Here is a 15,971-nt window from a genome sequence, read left to right on the forward strand (position 1 = left end):
AGTTCTTTTCTGAGCTGGAGACTCCCTTGGACAAACACACGCTCGCTCCTCTCCAGTGATGACAAAGGACACTTGTTTGACACGTGTTTCAGATTTTTCACTTCAGTGTGTAGGATCAAATCAGTTGATCAAGTTGACACGTTTTCATTAATTTGTCTTTGCAAGAAGAAAGGCAGGAACTAAACTACTCCTGGAGGTAATTTATAACTCCTATTTGTTAACATCAGTTTTCTGAGGCCGCGTGACTTAGGCTGACGGCCCATCCTGCTCACAAGCCCCCCAGGTTCAGAGAGCCAAAACCTGGGAAGCTTTTGGAGTCACATAATTTTCTAAACCATCCTAAACTTAATCCTCCAGCTCTAACAGGAGACCAGGATTTAGCTAGTACAGACCAACTGAGGGAGACAATGGGATTAGAAACTTCAGTGGGATAAGGAAAATATTCGTCTGCAGAGGTGAATTTCTCAGTGACCATCAAAACACGACGTCGAGGGCATTTTGCCGTAGCTTTGTTCACATCAAAATGCCTCATTTCAGCAGCTTTAAGTCACTGTATTTTCAGAAGTATTTTCAAGAGCAACTTACTTTCTAAGTATTTCACTTCTTACAAGGATTTACAGTTGTGTAAACTGAAGCTGGAGATTTAAACATCACTCAGGAAATGTGAGAGTAATATTCTCAATGCAATGTTGATTCATCCAGAAAGATTAATACATATTTAACATTCTGACCAGTAATAATAAATACCGTAGGTATACAATAAAACTTTACCATGGTTTTCAAGGCTTAAATATTTAACACTTAAATATTCTGATGAAGCTGAGTAGGAATCATGGCCAGGCAAGCTGGTGAGTTTTTCAGCCAAAGCTGATGGAAAAGGAAACGAACGAAAGAGTAAATAATTCAAAATTATTTTAGGTGCTCATCCGTAGGGAAAGACTAAAAACACCTGAGAAGTTCAGGCTGTCAGTTCCCATTTCACCACGTCTGGTTTCTAAAACAAAGTTCACTTACACCTGGAATTGCTGCGGCACCTCAGGCCTTGTGTTCTCCGTGGCCAATGTACTGCGCATCAGCGGGGTGGGCTGAAAGCGATGCGGTCGAACATGTACACTGACGTTATTCTGTCCGTCAGGACGGTGCCATTTGTCTCTGAACCCCTCCCATCTTTGTCCGGAATCAGATTTCTTCTCCCGACTCCACATCCCAGCTGCAGGACTCCAGCTGCTCATCCTGTGGAAACTCCACCTCGAGGTCGTAGACAAAATCTGGGTCATCCTTCTTCTTCCTGTTCTTTTCGAAGAGCTCGTCCATGATGCTCTTCCTTTTGGCCAGTTCCTTGTCGTCTAGTTTGTTCAGGTCCTCTTCTGGGTCAATGGTGTCTTCCTGCTGAAGCTTCTCCAAGCTCTGGGCCAGGCTCTCTCCCCTGAGATGACCTCTCAGCAAACCAAAGAGCTTCTTCAGCTGGCGCAGCGAGACTCCTTCGAGATAAGCCTTGTGCCGAGGGTTGTTCTTCAACTGCTCAGCAGCCAAGCCGCAGTCTAAAGAGAAAAGCCACCCTGAGGAATTACAGCTGCGAGCAAATCTCTTCCCATAAACAGCTCCTCTCCTCCCAAACCCTCACAACCGCCGGACTCACTGCTCAGGTGATGATGGAGCCCTGGGCTCCTCCGGTGGGAAGTGTGACCCCAAACCAACTCAGCGGTTGCTAAAAAATGTTGTTACCAACTATTTGTTCCTGTCGCTGTGTGTGGAAAGGACTTGGGGAACACCACAGGTAACCCCACCTGAGAACTCAGAGAAATTTCTGACAGGCATCACGCGCCGCCGAGTCTTGTCCCCCTCGTCTGCCTTGTAAATCAGGACAATGGACGGGGGCCGAAAGCAGACGCCGCATTTCTGCGCGACGTAACTCATTACAGCAGCAGCGCGGTCGGGTTTGTCGGTTCTCAGCAACGTCAGAGCTCACTGAAAAACAGGAGAAGGAAAAAAGGGAAAGCAAGCATGAGCATCTCTCAATATTGTTCCTTTCATCAGGGTTAGAGTGACCCAAGTTGAGCAAAACCACCCAGCCAGAGCCTGAGTCTCCCTGATTTCAGTGGAACCCGAACACGTCCCCACGTGCCTTGTGAGCGGGAGCAGAGTCACTCCCTACTCCTGGTTTACACCTTTGTTGCTACTCAGGCTTCGAATCAGGATGACACATCACGCACAAGCTATATATGTTGGCCTACCAGCTAAGTAAAGCGCTGCACAGTCAAATTATACCTAAAAGATGGGTATTTAAAAATATTTATTCATTTTTTAAGTGAAAAATGCCCTAAAACAGTAAATCAATGTATTACACAAACAACATTTACTGAGGATTGTCTCCATCGCTCCGGAAAGCCATGAGTTGCTCACCCTCTCCTGTTCTCACCATCAGGATTTCACTTTGTACCTGACGGTTCCTATGGAGCTCCAGGTGGCACTTCAGGGAGAATCCCATTTTTCAGGAAAGATATAACATGGAATTTTGGCAGTAAGCTTATTTGAAAAAAATCGTTAGAAAAATGCAACTAAACCGAAATTGTGACGTGTCTTGGAATAACAGCGAAAGAGTTTCCACAAAATTAAATCAATGTTGCAAGTAATGCAACAAAGACAGAATTCTACTACGCCCACTTGTCTGTTATGCATATTTGCTTTAAAAAGATACAAATTGATTGACATGGTTCAAATATCCTTTGTTTGTCTCTGTTTCTGTCACAAACCTGGTGGTATCACACTCCTTATTTCACATGGTAAGGGAGAACCTTGTATTCATAATGCTGACGTAAGTAACACCAAAATTCCCCTTCTTTTTGTAAAGCTTTCTTATGGTTCCAGAGTTATCTTAATAAAGCAGCACATCCGTAACTGATGGCAGATTGGACAAGGAGAGGGAAGAGATTCAGAAATTAAGGACAAAAATAATTAAACTCCTTATTACATGACAATCAAAATACAAATCCAGTTTAAGGAGAGGAGATGATGTTCAATCCTTTACCGCTTCTCAAACTAAACCCCACCAGCAATGAAACTGAAAAGCTGAGAATTTGCAAGTGACAAAGGGAAATGCTTTCTGCACAGCACATTAGCATTGGTGGAATTTATGAGATAAAACATTCACGAAAATCAAGAATGTTTTAAGATTTAGAAACACTGAACTGCTGCGTGTGTGTGCGTGGAGGAACTGGGAGCTTTTGTCGTGCTTAAAAAGTGGAGAAAAGCGCTGACTGACCCGCTAAACGTGTGGCTGTATTTATACACATGGCAAGAACACACCGTACAAACATTTAATTTTAAAGTAAGGACTACTAAACTCTCAAGTATCAGCGTGTCAGTCAGTGCATGAGGTTAGAAATTCATAAATATCCTTTTTATTATTATCTAAAGCATTTTGTCACACAACAGAAGCAGCAGCCACCAACTTCTCTTTTTCTGCCTTATCGTGTTCGTCCGCACCCAAAACGCTCCTGGGGGCTCCTCAGCGTCAGTCCTGCCCTTGGCTCTGTCCCCTTTTCGACTCAGATTAAATATTCAAGGAGATTTAGAAGATCTGCAGCAGATTTGGATCTTTTTCTCGCCTTCGTGCACAACACCAAATGCACGTGTTAGTTTTCTTTTGGTTTTAAATAGGTGGAAATATGTCAAGTGTGAAGGTTGTCTCCTCCTCTGACCACCCTACAGGCTGCAGGAAGGCAAAGTCAGAAATTACACCCCCCAAAATAATGTCTCCAAATCGAGAAAAATCGCATTGATCTTCAAAAGCTACTTCAAAGTCGAAGTTGAAAAGTCTTCCTCCTTTGTTGAAAAACACATAGGAAAGAGTTCAGGTTTGCAGTAACACTCTGAATGCTGAAAATGAACTCCAGCTGCTATACCTGTTGCTTTTAAATACTTCTGCAAGCTGGGGAGAAAAGCAGAAGAGCCTTAAGAGCCACTTTCGCTGTCTTAAAATGAGAAGTGATGCTTCAAACGGAATGGAAAAGGTTTTTGGAGGGGTCACTGGCCTTCACCAGAGCGGGATCCCATCTCTGGAACGGCAAATAAATCCTAAGGTGATGTACAAACAGGCAAAGAACCATTTGATTCCACGTACTAATAAAAGAGGTTTTGTATCTCCAGGTAACGCAGGCGGAGCCTTCAGTACCAGGCGTGAAACGCTGGTTTCAGTAGCTCTGAAACAAGGAGAGGTGTTCGGCTGGTTGGTTGTTTTTTTTTACCCTGCCAACTTCTGCGCTGCCGCGGATCAACTTTTGTCGTTAAAAAGCCGCTTTTCTGTCGCTTGCTTCCGCCGGACGAGCGGACCCTCGGGGACGTGCGTGGTCGAGGTCCAAATGCTGAGAGAGGGGGGATGCGGGGCAGGATCGGGCCGTCCTTCCCGCCCCTTCCCCTCACCTCACCTCAGGCGGCGGGACCGGGCAGGAAAACGCTTCGGTCGGCGGCGGCCTCAGGACGGACGGGGAGGCCCGAACCGAGCCCGCTCCGCCATGGCCTCCCGGTATGGTTGCCATGGCTACGGCGGCGCTGCAGGTCCCCTGAGGGCTGCCCACGCCGGCGCATGCGGAACGCGACGCTGGCTGCCCCGGTTCCCGCCGCCGCGGACCCGCGCACCGGGTGGGGAAAACAGCGAGGGTGAAGCGCCGAGGCCGGTTTTAGCAGCGGTCCCGCCAGCGCTGCGGATGGAAGGGCGGATTGGCGGCGCGGGGGTCAGGCGGGCGCCGCGGACACCCCGGCCGGTAGCGAGGCCGTGCGGAGCGGGCCCGCCATGGCGGGCGGGCGGCGGGGAGGGGCGGTGGTCGGTGCCGGGCTGGCCGCGCTGCTCTGCGCCCTCCGTAAGTACTGGACCCTGCCCGGGGTGCGGGGAGCGACCCGAGAAACCGCCTCAGCATCGGTCACAGCTTCCTGAGAGACTGGAGAGAGAGGTGCTGAGCTCTGGGACCAGGGACAGGGCACACGGGAACGGGTCAGAGCTGAGCCGGGGGGATCGGGCTGGACGAGAGGAGGCGTTTCTGTGCCGAGAGGGTGTCAGACACGGACAGGCTTCTAGAGAGGGGGTCGGTGCCCAAAGCGGTCCGTGTTCGAGGTGCCGAGGGGTCTAGAGCATCTTCGTGCTGAGGAGACATAGAGAGGGACCTGGGGGACAGCAGGATGAGTGTGAGCCAGCACTGGGCCCTTGTGGCCAGGAAGGCCAATGGTACCTGGGGTGGGTTAGAAGGGGGTGGTCAGTAGGTCAGAGAGGTTCTCCTGCCCCTCTGCTCTGCCCTGGGGAGACCACACCTGGAATATTGTGTCCAGTTGTGGCCCCTCAGTTCCAGAAGGACAGGGAACTGCTGGAGAGAGTCCAGCGCAGCCACCAAGATGCTGAAGGGAGTGGAGCATCTCCCGTGTGAGGAAAGGCTGAGGGAGCTGGGGCTCTGGAGCTGGAGGAGAGGAGACTGAGGGGGGACTCATTAATGTTTACCAATATATAAAGGGGCAGTGTCAGGAGGATGGAGCCAGGCTCTTCTCGGTGACAACCAGTGACAGGACAAGGGGCAATGGGTGCAAACTGGAACACAGGAGGTTCCACTTAAATCTGAGAAGAAACTTGTTGGGGGTGAGGGTGTCAGAGCCTGGCCCAGGCTGCCCAGGGAGGTTGTGGAGTCTCCTTCTCTGCAGACATTCAAACCCGCCTGGACACCTTCCTGTGGAACCTCAGCTGGGTGTTCCTGCTCCATGGGGGGATTGCCTGGATGAGCTTTCCAGGTCCCTTCCAGTTCCTGACATTCTGGGATTCTGTGAGCTGGGGCTGTTGAGCTGGAGAAGAGAAGCTGAGAGGGATCTGATCAATGAGTCAATAGCTCAGGGTGGCTGTCAGGATGGAGCAGACTCTGTTCAGTGGTGCCCAGCACCAGGGTGAGGGGCAACAGGCACAGACTGAAACACAGGAGGCTCCATCTGAACATGAGCAGAAACTTCTTTGCTGGGAGGTGCCAGAGCCTGGCCCAGGCTGCCCAGAGCGGGTGTGGAGTCTCCTTCTCTGAGACATTCAAACCCGCCTGGACCTGTGATCTGCTCTGGTGACCCCACGTTACATTGAAGGAATAACATCTTCAGGGGTCCTTTCAACCCAACCATCCTGTGACTCTGAGATTCTGTGAAGAGGCGTTTGGACAACATCCTTAGTAACACACTTTAACATTTGGTCAGCACTGAAGCTAGATGATCATTGTAGGTCCCTTCCTACTAAAATATTCTATTCTATTATAGAAATTAATAACAGAAGCAAGCGATTTTCCACATTAGGTAACTGAGAAACAGCTACGAGACCTGCAGAATTTCATATTAGGCCAACGTTGCCTTGCTTTAGGCCTCCACTCAAGTGGATACTTGTACAGGACATGTCTGGAGTTTTAGATCTACAGTGTAATCCTGTGGAAACGTAGGGAATAAACAAATAAAACAATAGCTGTAGCACAAATTTCACTGTTAAAATCTGGATCTTATAGGGAGATGATCTTATAGGGGAGACGAGGAATCGCACCTGGAATGGGGGCTACAGTGAGAAAAAGTGGGAGTTATTACAGACTCCTCAGTAAAAACAAACCCACACTTTTGAAAGTTGTTCTGTTGGAAAAATAAAAGATATTTCAGCCTTTGTGGTAGCTGGAGCTTGGTGTTCTACTGACAAAACAGCTGTTGGTTGTACTGAATTGAAATACTGTTTCCCTTCTGCTGTGGGAGGTTTTGCAGATGATGCCTTCACAGATGATACGACATTGCTTGTTAATGTTGTGTGATAATTACACATGCTGTTCTGTAAACACCGTTACTCACTCATTCCATGTTATTTTAGATGTGCAGGCCGCTTGTCCAGATGCCACTGTCACGCAGGAGCTGCTGAAAGACGGGTTTCACAGGTACGGTGCCACCCCGGTGCTGCATCAGAATAACGTGCTGGGTAGTTTTATGTGTGGAAAAGCTTCTTTTCTACTTCATGCCCAGTTTTATCATCTCACTGAGCTGTGATCCACAGGCACAGCTGGGCATGATCAAGTAATTAACAATTACGAACTACAGCGGAGGAAGAACAGGAGGCCCCTTTCTAAGATCTGCACAGAGGCCGTTGGTGGTTCTGAGAAGTCAACTGAGAAGTGAAACTTCATTTTGGTTGTGGATGTGGAATTAGGGTGAACTCCACCCTTCCTCCCTGGCGAGGGACAGTGTGGGTCGGCAGGGAACTGTTTGCTGAATTTGCAGCGTGTTTGCGTTTTATCTGTGCACATTTGAGAGTAGAAATGTTTTGCTTTTGTGGCTCATTTGAAGGGACCTGCTGGTGACGGTAGAACTCGGTGCAGCAGGGGAGGACGCAGGAGGATGCGTGGTGGTGGCAAGAATTCGGCTTCCACCAGGAATCTACGTGGATCCCTACGAGCTGGCATCGCTGCAGCAGCACAACGTAACAAAGGTAACGACTCCAGCGCCAAGACGTCTGGTAGTTACTCAGAGAAGGATGAGCACACTCAGGAAGTTGTAATCTCTGAGCTTCATCTGGCTCGTTGAACCAAGGTGGTTAATTCCTTTTTGTGGAAGGAGCTGCTGCACAAGTATCATCTTCATGATATCTCGTATCTCTTGGCTTGACCGCCATCGCCCATGCAGGATGTTTTGTGTCGTACACTGCTGGTATTTCGGTAGGGAGATGTGGTAAGGCCGTTGCTTTAAGGTAATATTAGGTGCTTAATTCAGTTAAAACGTACAGATGTGAAGGCTCTGGGCACCGTCTGCTGTTGGGATATTTGCAGGTGCTGGTGTAGCCTTATTTATACTGATTGTTTCGTTAACGGCCCTTGGGTTTGGCTATAGGCATGGTTGTGCTGTAAACGTAAGAATCACTCATTGGAGAGGGACTTGAAAAGTTATCTTGGAACAGCTTAAGGGCAGAATTTCCAGCTTGATCTTCCTGACCACAAAACCAGGCTCAGTGTTAGAAAACAGAATGAAGAAAATAGTTTTCCCTTCTGATGCTGCAGCAGGTCACCGCGGCAGACAGTGGTCTCATAAATCCCCAAATCACATGTAAAATGTTCATACATTTTTTTTCCCCTGCATCCCTCCCTTGCACTGATTCTCCTCGCGGCCACGTCTCTATCTTTTTCCACTCGCAGGCAGTGTTAATTCCTGATGCCGTTGATGTGGAGGCTCCTGAGTACTTGGCCGCGGATCTTCTTGTTCTGCTGTACATGGAACCTGACCCGCGGTGCTCTCGCTGTTTCCGAGCTGCCTTGCCCGTGCACGGGCGGTACCACCGGCCGGCAGACGGGAGCGAGGAAGCATTGGTTGTTCTGAAGAGCCCCCAAGTCCTGCTCTGCTGCTGCCACAGTGAGATTCTCCTTACATGTTTTTTTGGGGGGAGAAATCCAGAGCTTGGGATCTGGATCTGTATTTGTCTTCTGGAGACGGAGCTCTCAGTAGATAGAACACGAGGGGAAGATAGCGGCCCTGATAAAGATCACGTTGTCTTCCTCTTTGAAAGCTGCTGCTGCCTGACCAAAGGCAGATTAATCATCACCAGACTGCTGCTGCCGTTGCGCCCTTGTACTTCAAGTGTTGGCAGCTGGTCTGTTTGTCACCGTCCCTGCAGGCCCCGGCTTGTTGAGGGTCGTTCTCTTGGCAGCTGATGCCGCACATGGCATATTTAATATTCCTTATCAGGGCCTGTTTAATATTCTCTATCAGGTATTTATATTAATCAAAGTTTTCTGGTGGTTTCTAATACCTTTTCCCCACATTCCCTATATATAAGGGAACTTCCTGCGCACCTGAAGGTTACCATGGTTGAAGTATCAGACTCTTGTGAGACAAGCACCTCATATCCACTGACAATGAATATTTTAAGTTATACGAACGATCAAATCCTCCATTTTTGCTGCAAAACATATTTCCTTTCACAAAATCATTCTCGGTAGCTGCCAAGTCAAACTGTGCTAATGAGTCTCAGCTCTTTTATCTTCCCTTGAGCGTTATTTGGGCAATGATTTTCTGGGATAAATTTTGGGGCAGGGTAGACTGGTCACTTAAAAAGGGGTGTGAAATCTTCCCATTTTTCCACCACATTTACTACTTGTGAGCAAGAAAACATATTTATTATTAACATGAAAGCACTTAAAGCATTGTACAGGGAGTTCTTGCATGTGCCAACAGGAGGCCAACAAGGAGAAATGGAAGAAGACTTGACAGAAGAGAGATTGTAACTGTGTGGGTAAATTGAAGGGATCTAGATGATGAATTATTATGAATAATTACGATAAGTTATTATGAACGCAAATGATGGATTATTTGCCTTGCTAAGGACAGAAGGGCCAAGATACCACATGGGTGAGAGTCTTCCTTGGGTCTATCTCGTTATTGGGAAGGGAAAGTCGCAAAGTTCACAAAAAGGACTTGACTCTGCGGGTTTGCTGGCACGTTTCTGTTCTGTTTTAATTTTGCTAACTGTTGCGGAGGAAAGATCCTCCATTTGGAAAGGTCTTCATCTGATCCGGATCCTGCTGATACATTAATGTGTTCCGCAGATCACTTTGCAGAGTGCGGGAAGCCGACTGAAGTGGAAGCTCCTTGTTTGAACAAAAACGTCGGGCCCTGTCAGTGGCACAGCCTAACGCACAAACCTGTGAGTTCTTAGTTCTGCTGGGAATTCTTGACGCTCTTTTAATAATTCCTGCCTGTTTTTTTTAGTGATTTGCAACCTCCATAGCACAGGAAGTGATGAGTAAAAGACTAGTTGTGGTGTTCCTCCGTCTTTCCCTTCTGACCAGCTTTTCATAGGTGTCATCGTGCCCTTCTGACATGTTTGTACTCGCTCTGTGCTCCTCTTGCCCTTTGTGGGGCTGCTCTCCTCACTGTTTTTCGCCTCGATAATTTACTTGGAATTCTTGGATATAATTGGCACCGGTCAAATTGAGAAAAGTCTTTACAACGTAGCTACTTTAGAGGAGTAGCAAAGTGGAAAACTACGTTTATGAAGGGTAAAATCCCAAAGATTGAAGAAATAACATCTTTAAAAAGAGGCCACTTCTGTTTGCTTGGTTTTCTGATTATGGAGTGTCTAGGAAAAGACAAAGTTACTTTATTCTGTGTTCAAAACCAAGAAAACTGGTGTGGTCAACAACTTTGGATACTCAAAAGGGTTGCAGTAGTGTCTAGAAATTCAGAAATAAGACTAATTTGTCTCATAACAAATCTGTTGGTTTTGTAACACGTGCCCACCTGTATTTAGGATACCTGCAGACGCCTGGGGTATCTGCAGCTCTTCTGCAAAAATGTTTTAGAGCTTCTTGCATCATAGAGAAACCAAATAGTTGTTTGTCTTGGAGAAAAGTGGCTTCTTGGTGATCTGTGAAATATTCTGAGAGCTTTTCTCTTCCGTGCTGCGTTCCGTACCTATCCTCAATGGCAAACCTGTTGTAAGAACAAAGATACAGAGAATATAAATGGCTGCCAGTTAAAATGCCAGCAGATAAATGTATTGAGCTTTGTGTACTGTTTGCTGTAAATTGAAAGGCTACGTCCCACCTTGGTTTCCATTTCGAATCCTAGAAGAAGCCTTAGCAAAGGGCTGGTTAAATAGCTGTCTGGCGACTAATCCTCTGCGTTGCGCTCAAAAAAGCAATAGCTTGTTAAATGCGTCTGATCCCTCTATTTTTCTTTGTAGGTACACGAGGAATTGATTCTGCAGGTTCCCGTGGGGCTCAGACAGCACAGTTCCTTGGTGTGTGTGGTGACGCTTCTCAGCACGGCGCTCTGTGCCACGCTGATTCTCGCAGCCGTCTGCAAGTACGGACACTTCTAGACAAATACAGCATGACTGACAGCAAAACTCACTGGATATTACATCAGCTTCCTAAATTATTCCTATTTTACCATGATTTATATCTTGTTAACGCACGAGGGTCCCATAATGGGTTAGAATTCCCTTGGTCTCATTTTTCACAAACACTTTTCACACACGGAGGGCTGTTTGGGTGCGTTTTAAGCGGCCAAGGCAGATGGAGGGTAAGAAAAGCGCTGCAAAAAGCTGGAAGAGCTGCCACAGGCTCAGTTCCGATTCCCTCCCCTTGCCCCAGAACTTGTTTCCTCCTCTTGCAGAGGTGTTTGTATTTATTGAATTTAAACCAGCAAACTCAGGGACTGGTTATTACGGGTACAAAAAGCATTATCTGACATTAAAGTTTCTGAATTTGGTTATGTCTGAATTTGGGAAGAGACATTCTGTTTTTCCTGGGGACGGGAGAAAGCTTAATTAATCTCTCCCCTTCTAATAACTGGGAGGGATTAGGTGCTTTTGGTCAAAATATAGTTGAAAAGAGTTTAGAAAATGTGAAAGAAATTTCACCTGATTCCAGAAGCGGAAAGAGAGAGACAAAAGCTGCTGAAAAGATACTGACTAGAAGAAAATATTTAGAAGATTTGCATTCAGCCATCAGAGCAGTTGATAAATACAAGGAAATGGCGAGGAAATTACTTCATGGAAAACCTGAGTTGCTCTGGATTGTCAGAAGAGCTCGGTTGCTGTTTCTTGCTGTCAGTAGGTGGCATTGTGAGCTTGCGCGAACTCCTGGGGACTGGTGGTGGAGAAAATACATTTTATTCCCTGTAAGCTGAGACTAAGTTAATAAAAGCAGGTGATTTTGGGGAGCGCATGTGTGAGAAACGAATGAAAATTTCTAGTTTTCAGCTTCTGCCCTCCTTTTGAGTGCTCAGCGCGCAGCCGAGCCTTCTCAGCAGCAGAATCGGCCTTTCATCGCCGTCCAGCTGTAGCTCCGGGATCCCTTGGGCATCTTTCTGCTTCTGCCGGAATTCAATAGCGAGCTCGTCTTGTGACTTCGCCCACGACAGGTCGGCGAGTGCTGGGACACTGGGCTCTTGTTTTCTTGATGATTTCTGTGCCAGCGCTGCACCCGCTCCCTCCCAGGAGTCGCCGCATCTGCTTGGGGGAAGGGAGAAATCAAAGAGAACAATTGCAGAGAGATTTGGCGACATGATGAACCACATCAGCGCAGCGGGGCTGGCCACCAGTATTGTGATGCTTGTCTCTGAGCAGGAGTTTTAATTCCCAGAGGCGAGTTCTTGCGCTCGCTCTTTTACACAGGTAAATAATTCTGTGTCACAGTCTGACCCTTGGAATGGCAACAACCCAGACTGCAGCTCAAGTCAGGTCTTTATCACCTGAAATCTCTCTTTTAAACATCAGATAATACCAATTGAAAAATTCTGGCTTGAATTCTTTAGCTGAAGCAAGCTGCCCGATATCACAGCCTAGTGAAAGAAAAAATGGTAAATGTCCTTTGGACAAATGTGACAAAATATTGCAAGTGACAAAAAGAAGTGGAAGATCTGGCAATCTGTACAAGAGAGGATGTGAGAATGGAAACCTGTGTTAGTGGTAAGATACCCTAGGGGAAACTGAGGCAGGAGGGGCTTGAATTACTCGGGCTTAGCGCTGTCAGTACCAAACAGTTGGCATCAGAACAGGTTTGATGGGCACTGATCAGTTTGGCTGGCATGTAGCTCACCAAGTGTATCTAAAATTTGTCATGACCCCACCAATAAGCTTTTCAGCTGAACTCGATGAATGCTGATTCTTGTTATTGTGAAATATGAGAGAGATCACAGAATTTCTCAATGAATTTCTTTTTTGTTATGGGAAACTGCAAATATTTACCATTTATTAAATCCATAGCATTTGTGTTACAAATATAGTAGACAAGATTTTCTTTAAAAGCTGCAAATAAATGTCATAACTGTTATAGTGTAAAGTATGAAGGAATTCGCCAGTTAAATTTTCTCTCCCATACCAGAAACAACTGTCACTAGGCAAGCACAGCATTTTGCAGGCAGAAATGAGATACCTGTGAGTCCTTAGGAACAGATACAAGGGCCAGACACAAACATATTCGTTATTGCTCTTATTCAGTCCTTGCATATATTAATGAAATAGATGGTTTGGAGCGAGAGTGAGTGGGTTTGGGGGTGAAGGAGCAAGGAGAAGTAAACATACCTTATGGGAAAGGAAAGTAGAGCTGAGGGAAGTGTGAAGTTCAGAAATCTGCTGTGGTTTCTGGAGAGATGCGTGCAGAGATTGATCATCAAAAGCTGGATCCTGGGAGGATCAAGTACAGAGTTGTATCAGAATGGGAAAGTAACAATGTGATATGCACAGAAAAAACAGATGTTGCTTCAAGCCTGGACTGACAGAGGATGTGAAGTTCAAGCTGCAGGGCAGGTGGATATTTGGGGAGGTCATCTGGAAGATTAAATATGTCACAGGAATGTTGAGGGAGAAGTTTGAGGACACATATGCTGCTTTCTCAGCTGTGTTACTGCTGCATGTCTTGGAATCTGGGTGGCTGAGCAGTGGCCCGAGTCGCTGATGGTAGAAGTGGCAACATGGGAAGCTGGTGGAGCGACCGCACGCTGCTATCACCCTGAGCCGCTTGGGCTTCTGGACCTGAGCAGCTGGTGGGGGAAGAGTTAATTTGTTATCAGCTGCATGGATACCAAAATGAGCCCCTTGGTTGGAAAAGCCCCTCAAGATCATTGAGTCCAACCATTCCCCCAGCCCTGGCACTGCCCCATGTCCTGAGAACCTCATGTCCGTCTGTCCAACCCTCCAGGGATGGTGACTCCAGCACTGCCCTGGGCAGCCTGTTCCAATGCCCCACAGCCCTTTGGGGAAGAAATTGTTCCCACATCCAACCTCAACCTCCCCTGGCGCAACTTGAGGCCGTTTCCTCTACTCCTGGCGCTTGTTCCTGGGGAGCAGAGCCCGACCCCCCTGGCTCCAAGCTCCTTTCAGGCAGTTCAGAGATCAGAAGGTCTCCCCTCAGCTCCTGTTCTCCAGCTGAACCCCCCAGGTCCCTCAGCCGCTCCCATCACACTTGTGCTCCAGCCCCTCACCAGCTCCGTTCCCTGCTCTCAACTTGCTCCAGCACCTTCAGAACAAGAGGAAGAACTGAGCACAGAGGTGGTACATGAAGCACGACCACCCTGACACCCTTCCCACCCTCCTGCTTGCAGAGGGGTTGTGGCTGCTGTCCCTCTTCGTACCTCCGCGAGCCGGGGAAGGGCCTGTGTAGGAATGAAACCACTGAACTGCTTTTCCTCAAGGAATTAAGTGTTGAGGAAATAATGTCAAATTTAAACTCCAGAGGACTGAAGCAAGGAGTGAAGAAGAGTCAGTTGAAAAGTGGCCTAACTCTGTGGGGTTTTTTTGTTTGTTTGGGTTTTTTTCTGTAACTACAGCCAGCTATGTTTCTATAGCAATAGCCAACTGCAGGGGCAAAATCCCACCACCCTAGAAAAAAAAAATAATCTATCAATCTATGAAAATGTCAGATGATCTGAGAACAACTGAGCTGTGATGGGTTGTAAGTACTGTGTGCTGTTTATAAATATATAAAGGGTGAGTGTCAGGAGGATGGAGCCAGGCTCTTCTGGGTGACAACCAGTGACAGGACAAGGGGCAATGGGTGCAGACTGGAACACAGGAGGTTCCACTTAAATTTGAGAAGAAACTTGTTTGGGGTGAGGGTAGCAGAGCCTGGCCCAGGCTGCCCAGGGAGGTTGTGGAGTCTCCTTCTGTGCAGACATTCAAACCCGCCTGGACCCCTTCCTGTGGAACCTCAGCTGGGTGTTCTTGCTCCATGGGGGGATTGCACTGGATGAGCTTTACAGGGCCCTTCCAGCCCCTGACACTCTGGGATTCTCTGTGGTGGGGAAGGCCCGGAGCAGCGCTGTCCCGGGCCGCTCCCGTCCCAGCCGCCAGCCGGGACCCTCCCCGGGGGTGCTAAAGGGGACGCGGTTCCCCGCCGTGGCCACCGCCACGGTACAATCGGGTACAACCGGCCGCTCCCGCCGTCCCCTTGGTGAGCCGAACGAACTGCGCTTCCCGCCCCTCCCCGGCGCATCGACGACGTCGTGACGTCATTTCCTGCGCGGGGCGCGGCGTCCGCCGGGAGTTGTAGTCGTGCGTGTGTGGCCCCGCCCCCTCCCGCCCCCGCGGGCTGTGGCCACGCGCGGCGGTTCCGCTTCCCCTCCGGCCGCCGCCGCCGCCTCGGTGGGTCCCGCTGCCGCCATTGCTGAGGCGCCGTGTGGCGGCCGCGCCCCGCTCTACCCCCGCCCTTCGTGTCCCTGAGGCGGCCGGCGCCGCCGCGCCAGCCCGGTGAGTCCGCTCCCACCTGCCGTTCTTTGTGGAGCCCGCCGCGCCGGGGCCTGCGGCGGGCGGCGAGATCCGGGGCGGCCGCTCCCCTCACGGGCCCCGCGAGAGGGAGGGAGAGAGGGAGGGCGAGAGGGAGGGCGGGCCGGGGGCGCTGCGCCCGGTTCGGCTCTGGGAGGGCGGTGGCGGGAGCGGCGCTCGGTCCCGCTTCCTGCGGGCCGCGGTGGGCCCCGCCTCGGCCCCCGCCCCCCGGGGACACGGGGGGCTCGGAATCCCTGGGAAACGGGGGAAAACCTCGCGGGAAAACACGGGTGTGGGTGTCGCGGAGATAAATCCTTAACAAGAAAAAAGGTTTAAATAGAGAAGCGGAGCGCAGAGCCCCGACCCGCCCAGCGCCTTGAGCGCTCTGCCTCTTCAAGCGCCTCACCTGCTTGGTTTTTCTCTTCCCTGTCTTTTCTGCTTTATTTTTGTTACCGCTTTTTTGTTCTGTCAAAACGTGACGGTTGCACTTTGGTGCGAAGGTGTTGGGGAAGTTAAAGTCGATTTTAGGCTGGGACGAGCGAGCAGCTGCCCAGGGCTGGGTTGGGAATCACCCGCTTTCAGGGAGCGATGTGCTGTACCCAAGGTGAACCGCTTCGCCTTCTGACTCACGGAAAGCGGAGACACTACCGATGTGTATATTTTTAATACTCATTATTTTGGAGATCTTGCAATGATGGTGATGTCAGCTGCGATTCAAACGTCGTGT

At 48.9% G+C, this 15,971-nt stretch overlaps 3 protein-coding genes and 1 long non-coding RNA gene across 6 annotated transcripts in view; 2 read left to right on the forward strand and 2 right to left on the reverse strand.

Annotated features, from left to right (window-relative positions):
* Nucleotides 1-531: 531 nt before the first annotated feature.
* Nucleotides 532-4,542, reverse strand: CEP19 (centrosomal protein 19). 3 transcript variants are annotated; one of them, XM_071812361.1, is made up of 3 exons: nt 4,248-4,542; nt 1,788-1,968; nt 532-1,541 (listed from the first exon to the last, which is right to left on the reverse strand). In XM_071812361.1, the coding sequence occupies exons 2-3, from the start codon at nt 1,915-1,917 to the stop codon at nt 1,180-1,182; spliced, it is 492 nt and encodes a 163-aa protein (XP_071668462.1). In that variant the 5' UTR covers nt 1,918-1,968; nt 4,248-4,542; the 3' UTR covers nt 532-1,179. The 3 variants fall into 3 exon arrangements, with proteins under 3 accessions (XP_071668462.1, XP_065701236.1, XP_065701234.1); XM_065845164.2 differs by having other exon boundaries at nt 3,906-4,542; XM_065845162.2 differs by having other exon boundaries at nt 3,453-4,542.
* Nucleotides 4,543-4,763: 221 nt separating this feature from the next.
* Nucleotides 4,764-11,703, forward strand: PIGX (phosphatidylinositol glycan anchor biosynthesis class X). The gene is made up of 6 exons (XM_065845130.2): nt 4,764-4,859; nt 6,863-6,926; nt 7,333-7,474; nt 8,175-8,388; nt 9,582-9,679; nt 10,721-11,703. Exons 1-6 carry the CDS (start codon nt 4,793-4,795, stop codon nt 10,856-10,858), a joined length of 723 nt encoding a protein of 240 aa, XP_065701202.1. The 5' UTR covers nt 4,764-4,792; the 3' UTR covers nt 10,859-11,703.
* LOC136105384 (uncharacterized) lies at nt 9,131-15,458 on the reverse strand. Its single transcript, XR_010651853.2, has 4 exons — nt 15,246-15,458; nt 13,067-13,168; nt 10,582-11,992; nt 9,131-10,467 (listed from the first exon to the last, which is right to left on the reverse strand). It is a non-coding gene; the product is annotated as an uncharacterized lncRNA (long non-coding RNA).
* Nucleotides 15,070-15,971, forward strand: part of PAK2 (p21 (RAC1) activated kinase 2) — a 47,263-nt gene continuing 46,361 nt past the window's right edge. Inside the window, exon 1 of the mRNA XM_065845128.2 lies at nt 15,070-15,229. The gene's annotated coding sequence lies outside the window, so the exon portion shown is untranslated. The remainder of the gene's footprint in view (nt 15,230-15,971) is intronic.

Source organism: Patagioenas fasciata, chromosome 9, assembly GCF_037038585.1.
Source record: "Patagioenas fasciata isolate bPatFas1 chromosome 9, bPatFas1.hap1, whole genome shotgun sequence".
In the NCBI taxonomy this organism is placed as follows: domain Eukaryota; kingdom Metazoa; phylum Chordata; class Aves; order Columbiformes; family Columbidae; genus Patagioenas; species Patagioenas fasciata.

Bases quoted from the DNA above. Each gene is read 5' to 3' on its own strand.
- CEP19 (XM_071812361.1), bottom strand. From the start codon at position 1,917: ATGAGTTACGTCGCGCAGAAATGCGGCGTCTGCTTTCGGCCCCCGTCC. The intron at 1,542-1,787 runs GTGGGGTTACCT...TTTTCTCTTTAG, and splicing joins AAATTTCTCTGAGTTCTCAG to ACTGCGGCTTGGCTGCTGAG.
- PIGX (XM_065845130.2), top strand. From the start codon at position 4,793: ATGGCGGGCGGGCGGCGGGGAGGGGCGGTGGTCGGTGCCGGGCTGGCC. The intron at 7,475-8,174 runs GTAACGACTCCA...TTCCACTCGCAG, and splicing joins AGCAGCACAACGTAACAAAG to GCAGTGTTAATTCCTGATGC. The intron at 8,389-9,581 runs GTGAGATTCTCC...TGTGTTCCGCAG, and splicing joins CCTGCTCTGCTGCTGCCACA to ATCACTTTGCAGAGTGCGGG.